The 11,214-nt window shown below is 61.7% G+C and overlaps 2 protein-coding genes across 6 annotated transcripts; both read right to left on the reverse strand.

The window, feature by feature from the left end:
* Window positions 1-1,833: 1,833 nt before the first annotated feature.
* Window positions 1,834-6,622, reverse strand: PYCR1 (pyrroline-5-carboxylate reductase 1). 5 transcript variants are annotated; one of them, XM_032178013.2, is made up of 8 exons: window positions 6,150-6,622; window positions 5,521-5,591; window positions 4,735-4,914; window positions 4,325-4,546; window positions 4,058-4,150; window positions 3,731-3,894; window positions 2,727-2,796; window positions 1,834-2,389 (listed from the first exon to the last, which is right to left on the reverse strand). In XM_032178013.2, exons 1-8 carry the CDS (start codon window positions 6,214-6,216, stop codon window positions 2,306-2,308), a joined length of 951 nt encoding a protein of 316 aa, XP_032033904.1. In that variant the 5' UTR covers window positions 6,217-6,622; the 3' UTR covers window positions 1,834-2,305. The 5 variants fall into 5 exon arrangements, with proteins under 5 accessions (XP_032033904.1, XP_058284946.1, XP_058284945.1 ...); XM_058428963.1 differs by having other exon boundaries at window positions 1,834-2,796; window positions 3,731-3,912; window positions 4,325-4,543; window positions 6,150-6,618; XM_058428962.1 differs by having other exon boundaries at window positions 1,834-2,796; window positions 3,731-3,912; window positions 6,150-6,616.
* A 2,443-nt stretch (window positions 6,623-9,065) lies between these two features.
* On the reverse strand, window positions 9,066-11,173 carry MYADML2 (myeloid associated differentiation marker like 2). The gene has a single exon (XM_032178014.2). The coding sequence runs from the start codon at window positions 11,161-11,163 to the stop codon at window positions 10,240-10,242; it is 924 nt and encodes a 307-aa protein (XP_032033905.1). The 5' UTR covers window positions 11,164-11,173; the 3' UTR covers window positions 9,066-10,239.
* Window positions 11,174-11,214: the final 41 nt, after the last annotated feature.

Below are 11,214 nucleotides of genomic sequence, written 5' to 3' on the forward strand. Positions count from 1 at the left end.
ACGTAGGGTTCCTCTGCCTGGCAGCATTTCGATGCTTCCTAGCAGGATCCTTGGGTTCTTGGCCCCCAGCGCCGTCTCCCTCCTTGACCTGCTGAGACCCACATAAAACATGTTGCCTCTTGGCTTGGGCCCGTCCTCACGCTCTGTGGCTTCCTGGGTGTCCACCTCCCCACAGCCTGCCTCACGTACCGCCCCAGACTTCTCATGCATGTCAGGAGCGTCCTGTGGACTCTGGCTCTACCTGCCTCTGGCCTCTGCTTAATCAGGAACCCACAGTGGGAAGGCTCCTAGGGCTGGCCTGCTGAAGCAAACGCCTCCTTGCAAAGCTTGTCTGCACCCCTCCACACACCTCCTCACCTCCCCACCTCCCCATGCTTCCTCTGGGGCCCAAGACCTATCTGCCTCACTTGAAACCCATGTCGCCTGCTCGCTTCCCTTGTGTCCCCAGACCAGAAGCACCTTTGGCAGCCCCGCGCCCCTCGTCTTGCTCTGCGTCAGCACCTGAGAGTGGGCGCTAGCAGGGAAACTGGCTTTGAGGGGAGTGGTCAGGGGGCAGCTTTGGTCCTGGGACAGGCGTGTAGCCTGTGGGACAATCTCTTCTGGGGGCACCTCTGCCCAGGTGGGAGGGGTGCCAGGGTCTCCCAGCACTGCCAGGCACTTTGCTGGGGCAGGGGATCATTCTATTGCTCACAGCCCTGACACAAGGGTATTCCCCACCCGCCCTGATGCCCACATCCACCCATACAGGAGGGGGCCTTCAGGGGAGCCTGCGGGGACTCCCAGCCCAGCACTGTCCATCTGTGTCCCCCGCTTAGCTCCTGCGCTGCCAGATCCCAGCCAGACAGCAGGGACTCACCCCACCTCCCGTCCCCTTTGTGCCTGGGTGTGGTGGGTACTGTTTATGGGGAGTGGCCAGGACTCTTGCCAGGGGGAGAATGGTGGTGGAGGATGTACCCATGCCATCTGCCCTGCTGCAATATTTCCTCCCTGTTCCCCTGCATGTCTTCCCTCCCTCTGGGGAAACGCCGGATTCTGTTCCCCAAGCGCCCCTCCACACGCCTCGTACATACCAAGCATGGTTCTGCAGTGGGCCTGTGGGGTCTCTGGAAATGAGTTCCGGTGATGAAGTTCCAGAAAGTTGCTCAGCTCTCCTAACCCCTGCACACCCTGACTCCTGGCACACCTTGGGCCCCCCTGCACACCCGGACACCCTGCTGCTACCCAGCCCAGCTCCCCTCACACAGTGTGCACTGCCTCTGGAGGGAAGGGGGCCTCATCTTGCTGTCTCCATACTCAGTAACTATGTGTTGGTTGAAGGAACCAGAGCACCCCTGGCCCTTGTAACCCAACCCTCAGCAGCTCCTCCAATCCTGTGGGCCTCCTGGAATGGCTGATTGTATGTGTCCACTTGACTGGGCCACAGGGTGCCTGAGCGTTTGGTCAAACATTATCCTGGGCCAGGCGCGGTGGCTCACGCTTGTAATCCCAGCACTTTGGGAGGCCAAGGAGGGCGGATCACGAGGTCAGGAGATGGAGACCACGATGAAACCCCGTCTCTACTAAAAATACAAAAAATTAGCCAGGCGTGGTGGCGGGCGCCTGTAGTCCCAGCTACTCAGAGAGGCTGAGGCAGGAGAATGGCGTGAACCCAGGAGGCGGAGCTTGCAGTGAGCCGAGATTGCACCACTGCACTCCAGCCTGGGTGACAGAGCGAGACTCCGTCTCAAAAAACAAAAAAAACACACATTATTCTGTTTCTGGTGGGGGTGGGGAGGGGTCACATGAGACTAACACTTGAATCTGTAGACTTTTGCATTAGATTACATTGACATTTTAATCAGTAAGGCAGATGCCCTCCAAGATGTGGGCGGGCCTTGTCTAATCAGTTGAAGGCCCCCACTATTCCACCCACAGCAACCACCCTCCCCCACAGGCAGGGCCTCCCTCCTCATGTGGCAGACAGAAGTCAGGACACTGGGGGCTGGAAACCAACTTATAAAACTGAAAGGGCCAGGACAGAAGTGATAGCACCCTGCCAGGGAGGTCAGGAGCAGGAGGCGGTGGCCACAAGAAGTTCACCAGCAGCCCAAGGTGCCCTTTCCCCAAATGTCCATGGGATCTGGGTGCTTGGCAGCCAAGAAGGGCTGTGGCCCTTCACGCTGGACTCGGGATGCCTGGACCCTCTGGCCCTTCTCACACGGGAAGGAGAGGTTTCTCCCTGAATGGAGGGCAGGGAGGGGCCAGGAGGAGGCGTGGGATCGCACCTCTGCTGAGCCTTCCCAGAGGGGGTCCTTGACCTTTGCCCTCAGGAAGGAGCCCATGCCAGCTGATACTGGAGTAGGAGTGGGTGAAGACCCTCCGTGCTCCTGAGCTCTAGAGGAAGGTGGTCCTGACGTGGTTTGGGAGCAGAGGAGAAAGGAGGTTGGGGAATCCACCCCCGTTCCAGGCTGGGAAGCAGTTGCAGACCACAGAGATTTCCAGTGGGAAGTGATGTGGCCCCTCCCTGGCTATGTCCTTGGCTGGCCCCTGTGCTGATCAGAGCCACAGACAGTGGACCACTTTGGGGACCCCCTAGTCCCCCTAGTGATGAGAGAAGAGAAGGTGGTGGCAGGATGGTGGTCAGGCAGGACGTGTCAATCCTTGCCCGCTGGGGCCAGGCTGCGGGGGAGCAGCTTGGTGTGGCCAGAAGGCGACAGAGAGGTCCCTGCAGGGGTGTCCAGCTTCACCTTGTCCAGGATGGTCTTCTTGATGGCAGCCGGTGACACCTGCTCCTGGTCAGCCATGGACTGCAGCTCCCTAGAGAGGCAGGGAGAGGTTGGGTTTGGAGCACAAGCGTGCACCCAGGAAGAGGGAGCGAAGCCCACAGCTCCCAGTGCCAGTCAGCCCTGGGCGATGCTATCAGCCTCACCTCAGCACCTTTATTCCCCTCTGCCAGCTGCTGGGCTCCCTCTCACCTCATTTGAATCAGCTCAGCATCACCAAATCTCCCCGCAGTGCCCCCCAGACCTGAGTTCTCATGGCCCCACCACAGGATGTGGGTTTACCCCTGTCTCCCCTGCAGGCTGGAGGTGAGGCCAGGCCCTTTGTGTTCCCCTCACTGTTACAGGGTGGCACTCGCAGAGTCTGAGGGTGTCTGGACTGGAGAGTGGGCAGTGTGGCGAGAAAGACGTCCTCACCCACCCTGCAGACCTGAACTGGGGACAGCGGCTCCCAGCCTGGCTCTGCCTTTGACCAGCTGTGGGATCCCAGGCAAACAGCAAACTTTGTCTCTCTCCTGCTCTTTGCTTCTTTCACCTTCCATGGAATTTTCCTTGTGCCTGGATGTTGCTGCGTGTCCTGCTGGTCTAACTTAATCCCCCATCGAGGGCAGGAGGAAGGTGGGACCAGGCCCACAGAAGTTTCCTAATGTGCCTGGCCACCCCGCCACCCCACTGGTGTGGCCCCTGGCTCGAATGACACTCCTGGCTATGACAATGGTGGACCTATGTGGGGAGCACAGGGCAGAGCATCCGGGTCCTTCTGTGGATGTTCCCTCCTCACAGGAAACGGAAGGTGGGGAGGGGCACTGCCCACAGTAACCCAGGGAACCTCAGGGGCCCCCGTGTCCTGCACAACACCAGGCTGGAGCTCAATACGTATCTGCTGAGCGCGTGAATGAGCAGATGTGTGTGAGAGGCCTCTGCCATGTAAGGACTGGAGACCAGGGAAGCGGGCAGGGCGGGGGGCCCACCGTGTGCGGATGCAGGAGGCCTCCACAGCGTTGATGAGCAGGGAGCGGAAACCCCCACTCTCCAGCACGTGCAAGGCATGGATGGTGGCCCCACCAGGAGAGCTGACGTTGTCCTTCAGCTGGCCTGGGTGCTGTTCTGAGTGCAGCAGCATCTTGGCAGCCCCCTGCAGCCAGAAGAAAGGCTGACGGCTGTGGGCACCCACCTGCCTCTGCAGGGCACTGCCCCAGCCACTGTAGCACACACTGACTCCCCACTTGGCTCCTCCCAGTGCAGCCCCAGGGCTCTGCAAAGAGTGGCCCCCCGAGAGGGTCAGGAAACACACTGACCAGGAGGGCCTGGGCCCCAAGGCGGACTGCCAGGCGCCTTGGAAGTCCCATCTTCACGCCCCCATCAGCCAGGGCATCCAGGGCTGTGAATGCCTGTGGGGAGAAGGCAACCTGAGCCTCTCTCCTGGGCTTCTCCTTCCCTTCTGGGCAAGCTCCAGTTCCCACAGCCTTGGAGCCCTCCACCCTGGCCCTCCCGGGGGGCAGGGACAGATGTGCCCTGTGGTCCCGGGAAGTGCCCGCCGCCACCAGCTGCCCCCGAAGTCCTACGTAGGCGGGGCCGCTGCCACTGAGCCCCGTGACGGCATCGATCAGGTCCTCTTCCACCTCCGTGCAGAAGCCCACGCTGCTCAGCAGCTGCTCCAGGAGCCTCCCATCCTCCACCTGGGCGTGTGTGCCTGTGGCATACACGGTGGCCCCCTCCCGCACCACGACTGGAGTGTTGGTCATGCAGCGGATGACCCTGGGGGCTGGCCGAAACGCTGACAGCTTCTGGAAGAGAAACCAGTGTGTCTGTCTGGCCTTGGACGCAGTGCCTAGATGCACTCACCCCACCGAGCAGTGCCCGAGCTCTCCCAGTGGGCCAGGACACTGCAATCCTTTTGCAGATGAAAATGAAGTACTGAGGGCCCAAGCTCTAGACATCCCCTCTCCACACCCCACTGGGCCTGCGGTGCTACCTTTTCAATGGAGCTGATGGTGACACCGGCCGCGCAGGACACCACAATGTGCCTGTCCTCAATGTCGGCGCCTATTTCATCCAGGATGAAGGGGATGATGTGTGGCTTCACAGCCAGGAAGAGCACATCACTGTGCTGCACTGTCTCCTTGTTGTGGGGTGTCAACTTCACCCCCATCTTCTGCAGGGGCAACAGGTGGGCTCAGCCTGGTCCCGTGGCTGTCTGCACCCCCACCAAGCCAAGAGCCCCACAGGTAGAATGGAACAGAGAATGCTGGAGTTGGGGGTGTGCAGGGTTGGGGGCTCAGGGCTCTCACCACCCCTTGATGACCCTTCCCACCCAGAAATGGAGGAAGAACTCTGTGTGGAATGTGTCCCTGTTGCAGACAGAAAAGGACCCTCCATCCACGCCACCGCCCTGCCCCCAGCCTGGGACTGCCGTCCCCCAGACCCAGCTCTCCACGTGGGAGTGGTGGTCTCAAGCAGCCCCCAGGTGTGTTCCTTGGCTGCCAGGCTGTGGCCCCACCTGCCAGGCCCCCAGAGGACCCCTCGAAACTTTAACCCTGTGCAGGGAACTCCATTCCAGAACAACATCCTCCTGTCAGCTGTACACACTCCCACCACCCAGGTCCCAAGAGCAATCAGCAGGGCGAGGAGGTGGAGTCCATGAGACCCCAGCCCAGGGCCCCTGCCCTCACTGGGGTGGGGGCTACAGCACACACTCCTGCCTCTCCACGCCCAGCCCCACAGGGACTCAGTCTCCTTTCTCCCTTTCACCTGCACCTACCCTGAGAGCAGAAACCGTGGCCAGGTCCATGTCTGGGGAGCTAGCCATTATCTTGTGGGCAGCCAAGACGCCTGAGGGGAGAAACAGTTCCTGTTCAGTTTTTTTTCGTTGTTGTTGTTGTTTTTGAGATGGAGTCTCGCTGTGTCGCCCAGGCTGGAGTGCAATGGCGCAATCTCGGCTCACTGCAAGCTCCGCCTCCCGGGTTCACGCCATTCTCCTGCCTCAACCTCCCGAGTAGCTGGGACTACAGGCGGCCGCCACCACGCCCGGCTAATTTTTGGTATTTTTAGTAGAGACGGGGTTTCACTGTGTTAGCCAGGATGGTCTCGATCTTCTGACCTCGTGATCCGCCCGCCTCTGCCTCCCAAAGTGCTGAGATTACAGGCGTGAGCCACCGCGCCCAGCCGGAAACAGTTCTTCTTCATGGCCAGTTCTGGCTTCCCTCCCTCCCCATTCCCAGGAAGGAGAGTGAGACAGCACAGGTAAAGCCCCAAACACACAGAAGCTGCCAGTTCCCCCAGGACTCAGGCCTTGTGACCCAGCACCCACCTTCAGCCCCCAGCCCTGCAGAAGCGGAAAGGGGCAAGTCTCTTCCCCTGGGCCTCGCCGTCCCCCACCTGGGGGCCTACCTGCTGCTGTGAAGCCCTTGGCCAGGGCAAAAGCCAGCTGGCCAGCGCCGATGAAGCCCACGCTCATGCTGTCGGGAGACCCCGGCCCAAAGCCCCCACAGACGGCACCGGCTCTGCGGGACGAGACCGGCAGGATCGAGAGCAAGTTAGGGGGGCAGTGCCAGCCTGGCCGCTCCTCCTGCAGCCGGGTGCCCACCTCCCCTGATCCCAGCTGGTCTAACTTTCCACTTTGCTGTCCGGCCCGTTAACTGCTTCGGGGCCCCCAGTCAGAGCGGCGGTGCCTGGCCTGCTGCCTAGCGTCCCGCACCCACTGGAGGGGTGGAGGTTCCACAGAAGAAATGACTGGGAAGGGGGAAAAGTACGGGGAGGGCCCGGCGCCTAGGGGTCCCCCGTCTGGGTTCCCACCCCGCCCGGAACTGGGCTGCCGTCGCGCCCCACCCGGCGACCGCCGCCCACCATTCCCGGAGCCCGACCCCAACCCAGCTACCGTGCGCAGGTCGTCCCCACCCCTCAGCGCTGCGCCCGCCACGCGGCAGCCGTACCCAGGCCCCGCCCCCGTCGCGCTAGCGAATCCGGGCGCGGCCGCCAGGCGCTGGCCAATCAGAGCGCGCGGCGGCGCCAGAGCGGTTGCATCATCCGGGCGCCCCTCCCACGGCGACCGCCGGACCCCGCCTCTCTCGCGCCCCGGGATCCCCCGACTCCCGGATACACACCCTCTCCGGCACGCGGTCCCCTGACCCGCGCTCCTCCTGGTCGCGCTTCCCGGGACCTACACGTGGGGTCCGAGGACGCGGGCGGAGGGGGCGGCCCGATTGGGGCCTGTGAGGGGCCCTCCACGCAGGGCTTTTGTCTTGGGCCACCCGGACACGGACGCGTCAAGCTGGCGTCCCTGGGCGCGCGGCCGGCGCTCTCTGGGAATCAGTCCCTTCTACTGTCATCGGGTTTGGAGAAGCCTGGCTGTACAGCGTTTTCTTTCCTTTTTTTTTTTTCCCCGCGGGGGCAGAGTTGAAACTAATTTGCCAAGTGGAAGCATTTTAAATATATCACTATTTCGGCCCGGCGCAGTGGCTCACGCCTGTAATCCCAGCACTTTGGGAGGCTGAGGAGGGCGGATCACCTGAGGTCAGGAGTTCGAGACCAGCCTGACCAACATGGCGAAACCTTGTCTCTGCTAAAAATACAAAAAATTAGCCGAGCGTGGTGGCAAGTGCCCGTAATCCCAGCTACTGGAGAAGCTGAGGCAGGAGAATCGCTTGAACCCGGGAGGTGGAGGTTGCAGTGAGCTGGGATTGCACCACTGCACTCCAGCCTGGGCAACAATAGCGAGACTCCATCTGAAAAAAAAAGAGAGACAGAGAGAGAGAAAGAAAGGAAGAAAAGAAGAAAGGAAAAGAAAAGAAAGGCATGACACCGCGGCCACGGGTGTTCCTCTAACTGGGCACACAGCGGTGCTCCACTAGCAAACGCAGGAAGCCCACCCCATCATGCCCCCGCTCCCACGCAGCCCGGAGCATCCTCCAATACCCAGACCTCTCGCCTGCCTGGGTTTTAGAGGGAGTGAAGCTCCAGTCACTTCCCCCTGAGGACATGCTCAGAGTTCATCTGAGTCGGGCCTGCATCTGGGGCTCTGGATAGTCAGGGTCCCTGTCGGTGGCAAGATTAAGGGCGAAGTCAGAAGGGATCACTGGCAGCCCATTCCCCTGCCAAGGGGTGAGGGGAGCTGCCTTATTTTTTCTGTGCTGTATCTTAGATGATGACAGGCTATTCTAGCACGTCATTTCAGAAGGCCTGGGACATTCCTGCCACAGCGGCAGGGCCACGCGTTCTGGCTATCTGTCTACCTGGTCCCCCCACTGTGAACACATAATGACCACCACCAACACTGGGAGGCTGCTCTGTGGTGGCCATGGTAAGAGCTTGTCCAGATGGACAGCTCAAACCTGGGGCACGGAGGCTAGCATCGCCTAGGCGCTTTGAGAGCCAAGCTCCCCAGGCCGTTTCAAAATCACTTTTCCCCAAGTGATAACAGCAAGCAACACTTTTACCTAAAAACCCAAAAACCCAAAATGGACAGCCCTCTGGGCCAGGGATACACTGTCAACAGGACTGACTCTGAAGGAAGTCTCCCAGGCCTGGGTCCCTTCCCCTTCCTTTCTGTCCCTCAGGACCTTTGTGAAGGTGGCAGAGGGCCACCGGACAGGGAGGAAATTGGGAAGTTGGTGACAATTAACTCGTTTCAGAATTCTGGCCAGTGAAAAAAAGGAGAGAAGGAGGCTGGGTCCTCTCCAAGACTGGTGCCCAAGTCTCCCCTGAGCCAGGAGGCAGGTGATCCCTATGCCCCCTCCCTATCACCCTCAGCCAGCGGCAGGCCCAACAGCTGACTGCCCTCGTCTGGGATCTGCCATTGACCCCAAAACACCCACCCCTCTGAGTAAAGGACGTCGGCCAGACCCTCTTTGTTGGCTAACGTGAGCGAGACTCCTCCTCAGCGGCCAGTGAGGCCCCTTCCTCACATTCTTCATGGCACCAGCACAGGCCTGGCTGTGGGGACTGCCGTCCAAAAGGGGCAACAATGCGTCTGTCCATTGCTGTGTCCAGGGCCTCTCGAGACCCCCAGATGGGCATGGGGGAGGAGGTGAGCGCTGCGGGCCTCTGGGAGGGACGGGCATGAGCCACAGGCCGGTCGGAGCCAGGCTGGCCCGTCACCCCTCTGAGGCAGAAGACACTGCCTGCCCCTTCCCCAGGAGGTTGCTCAGCCCCTCAGGAGCCCAGCCTGCCCTGACTGTGATCCCGGGCCACTTCCTTCCTCAGCCTTCCCCCAGAGCATGCTAGGAGGGGCCGCCAGGAGGGGCTGCCAGGAGGGGCCGCCAGGAGGGGCAGCTCCCCTCAGAAGAGACTGCTGGTCCAGAGGCAGGGTACGTATAAATGTCAGAATTTATTTCCTGCTCAAGGACGTCAATGGGGCCCAGTCAATGGGCTGAGGGGCTGTTGTGCCACTGCCCACACGGCTTGAACTCAGGGGTGGCCAGTGGGTCAGCTCCTGGCTGGACCAGGCTGGGCTTCTTCTGTGCAGGAGAAGCTGGCTGGAGCGTGGAGGATGATGGCCCTGGCGTCAGGAGTGTTTCGGCAACTGGACCCTTGAGCAGAGGCAAGCAGTACCCAGACTCTGTGTCCAGCAGCCGCCCTCAGCCGGGCTCCCTCCCAGTGCCACAGATGCCCACAGTGCACAGATGCCCACCCGGCACTGCTGAAGCTGCTTCGTCACAGCCAATGGTGGGTGTCCAGGTGGGGCTCCGTGGCTGTGGTGGAACCAGGTCCTCCCCGTCCACTGTGCACTTGGTGCCGTCGGGCTCTGCAGGCTCTTCCAGGCCACCCGTGCCACCTCCAGCCTGCGGACACTCTGGAGACAGCCTGTTTCCAAAGGCTGTGGCTACTAGCCCGGAGGCTTCCCAGGCGTGGGTGGGAGAGGCTGGTCCAGGTTTCTGGCTCCTTCTCGGTGAGCCGGCACCGCTCCCCAGGCAGGGCTCTCTTCCCAGGGTTCTGGGAGCTGCCTCTCTGAACCAGGAGTGGTCCCGGCTCCCCACGCCCCTCCCCCCCCTTGCCTGGCCCAGCTACTCTCCTGGGTTCGTCTCCTCTGGAAGTCATTCCTTTTTCAGCTTGCCTTACCCAGCCTGAGTGTGGTCTCCAGACACTAATGGAGGTACTGGGTGCCTCGCAGATCCTTCTAGCCTCAGTGTCCCCAGCTGCAAAATGGGTCACAACAGCAGCTGCTTTAAAGTTTTCCCTTATGTTACAGTGACCGGCACTGAGCCCCAGGAGCGCTGGGAAATGCTGAGAGAGAGTGAGCTGGGGACTGGCCTGGGTGAGGCTCTCCCCTGCGTCTGCTCAGGACCTCTGCCCTACTGTCTTGCCCCGTCCCTCTGAGCCTAGCCTGGAAGTCGGGGAGCGACCTCTCCCGTTGTACTTCATCTCCCCTGAGCCCGCGGCTTCCCTCCTGCTCGCTACCTGACACCTTGGTTCACCTGAGTTTCCCTCGCAGAGCCTGGAGCTGCTGGCCAGAGAGCAGAGGTGGGCGGGCTGCGGCTGTGGGCTACAGGCTGGGCACGAAGCGAATCCTCTGGGAGTAGGCGAGGTCGACGACATACAAGAGCAGGTTGACGTAGGTGAAGATGGCCACCACCAGCTGGCTGTCCCAGGGACAGCTGCCCCGAGCACAGGCGGGGGGCCGTTTGGGCTCACCGTACTTGGGATCGAAACAGAAGACCGGCCAGATCACGGCGGCGCTGAGGTACAGGAGCACAGCCAGGAAGGTGTACACCACCACCAGCCGGTCGAAGGGGCAGCCCAGGCCCCCTGTGTGGCCCATTACACTCAGGGCCACCACGACCACGGTGGCCAGGAAGCACAGGCTGTAGACGGCCACGCACCACTGGGTGGCCACATAGCGCCCGTAGCGGCTGTCGTGGACCAGTGCCCCGAAGATGATGCAGGCCACAAAGGCCTGGACGATCTTGAGGAGCCCCGACACCGTGGCCATATAGCTGGTCACCTGGCCGGGCCGGGCCCGGGTCAGGGCCACCTCCACGGCATAGGCCAGGAAGAGGAGCCCAGCGAAGACACTGGCTGCTAGGCGGAAGTCCCTGGCAGCACAGCCGGCGGGCTCGGGGGGACAGTCCCGCCGGGCGAAGTACAGTGGATACAGGACCGCAGCCGTGGCGCACAGCAGGGTGGCCAGCATGGCGAAGGCGGCAGTGAAGTTGCCCCAGGAGAGCCGCAGGCAGCCATGGAGCCGTGTGAACTCACAGGCCACCACCAGCGCAGAGACGGCGAAGCAGAAGCCCCAGGCAGCCATGCAGAAGGTGCCCTGGACGCCCGCGAAGCCGCCCCGGTGGGCCACCAGGCTGAAGGTAGTACAGCCAAAGGCCAGCTGCAGCACACGGGCTGTGCCCACAGGGGACATCACAGCGCCCAGGTGCAGGTATGCACCCCCGGGGGGCTCCATGGTGCTGCCCATCTGGCCACCCACGTTTCCGGCTCACACAGTGCCCCAAGGCGCTGGGGTCCC

The sequence above is a fragment of the Hylobates moloch genome, unplaced genomic scaffold, assembly GCF_009828535.3.
Source record: "Hylobates moloch isolate HMO894 unplaced genomic scaffold, HMol_V3 SCAFFOLD_15, whole genome shotgun sequence".
Lineage (NCBI taxonomy): Eukaryota > Metazoa > Chordata > Mammalia > Primates > Hylobatidae > Hylobates > Hylobates moloch.

What these genes read in the sequence shown, in the direction of transcription:
- PYCR1 (XM_058428962.1), bottom strand. Translation starts at nt 6,216, where the DNA reads ATGAGCGTGGGCTTCATCGGCGCTGGCCAGCTGGCTTTTGCCCTGGCC. An exon ending in CCATCAGCTCCATTGAAAAG is followed by an intron (nt 4,547 to 4,734) that starts GTAGCACCGCAG and finishes TTTCTCTTCCAG; the next exon opens with AAGCTGTCAGCGTTTCGGCC. An exon ending in TTGGGGCCCAGGCCCTCCTG is followed by an intron (nt 3,913 to 4,057) that starts GTCAGTGTGTTT and finishes CACAGCCGTCAG; the next exon opens with CCTTTCTTCTGGCTGCAGGG.
- MYADML2 (XM_032178014.2), bottom strand. Translation starts at nt 11,163, where the DNA reads ATGGGCAGCACCATGGAGCCCCCCGGGGGTGCATACCTGCACCTGGGC.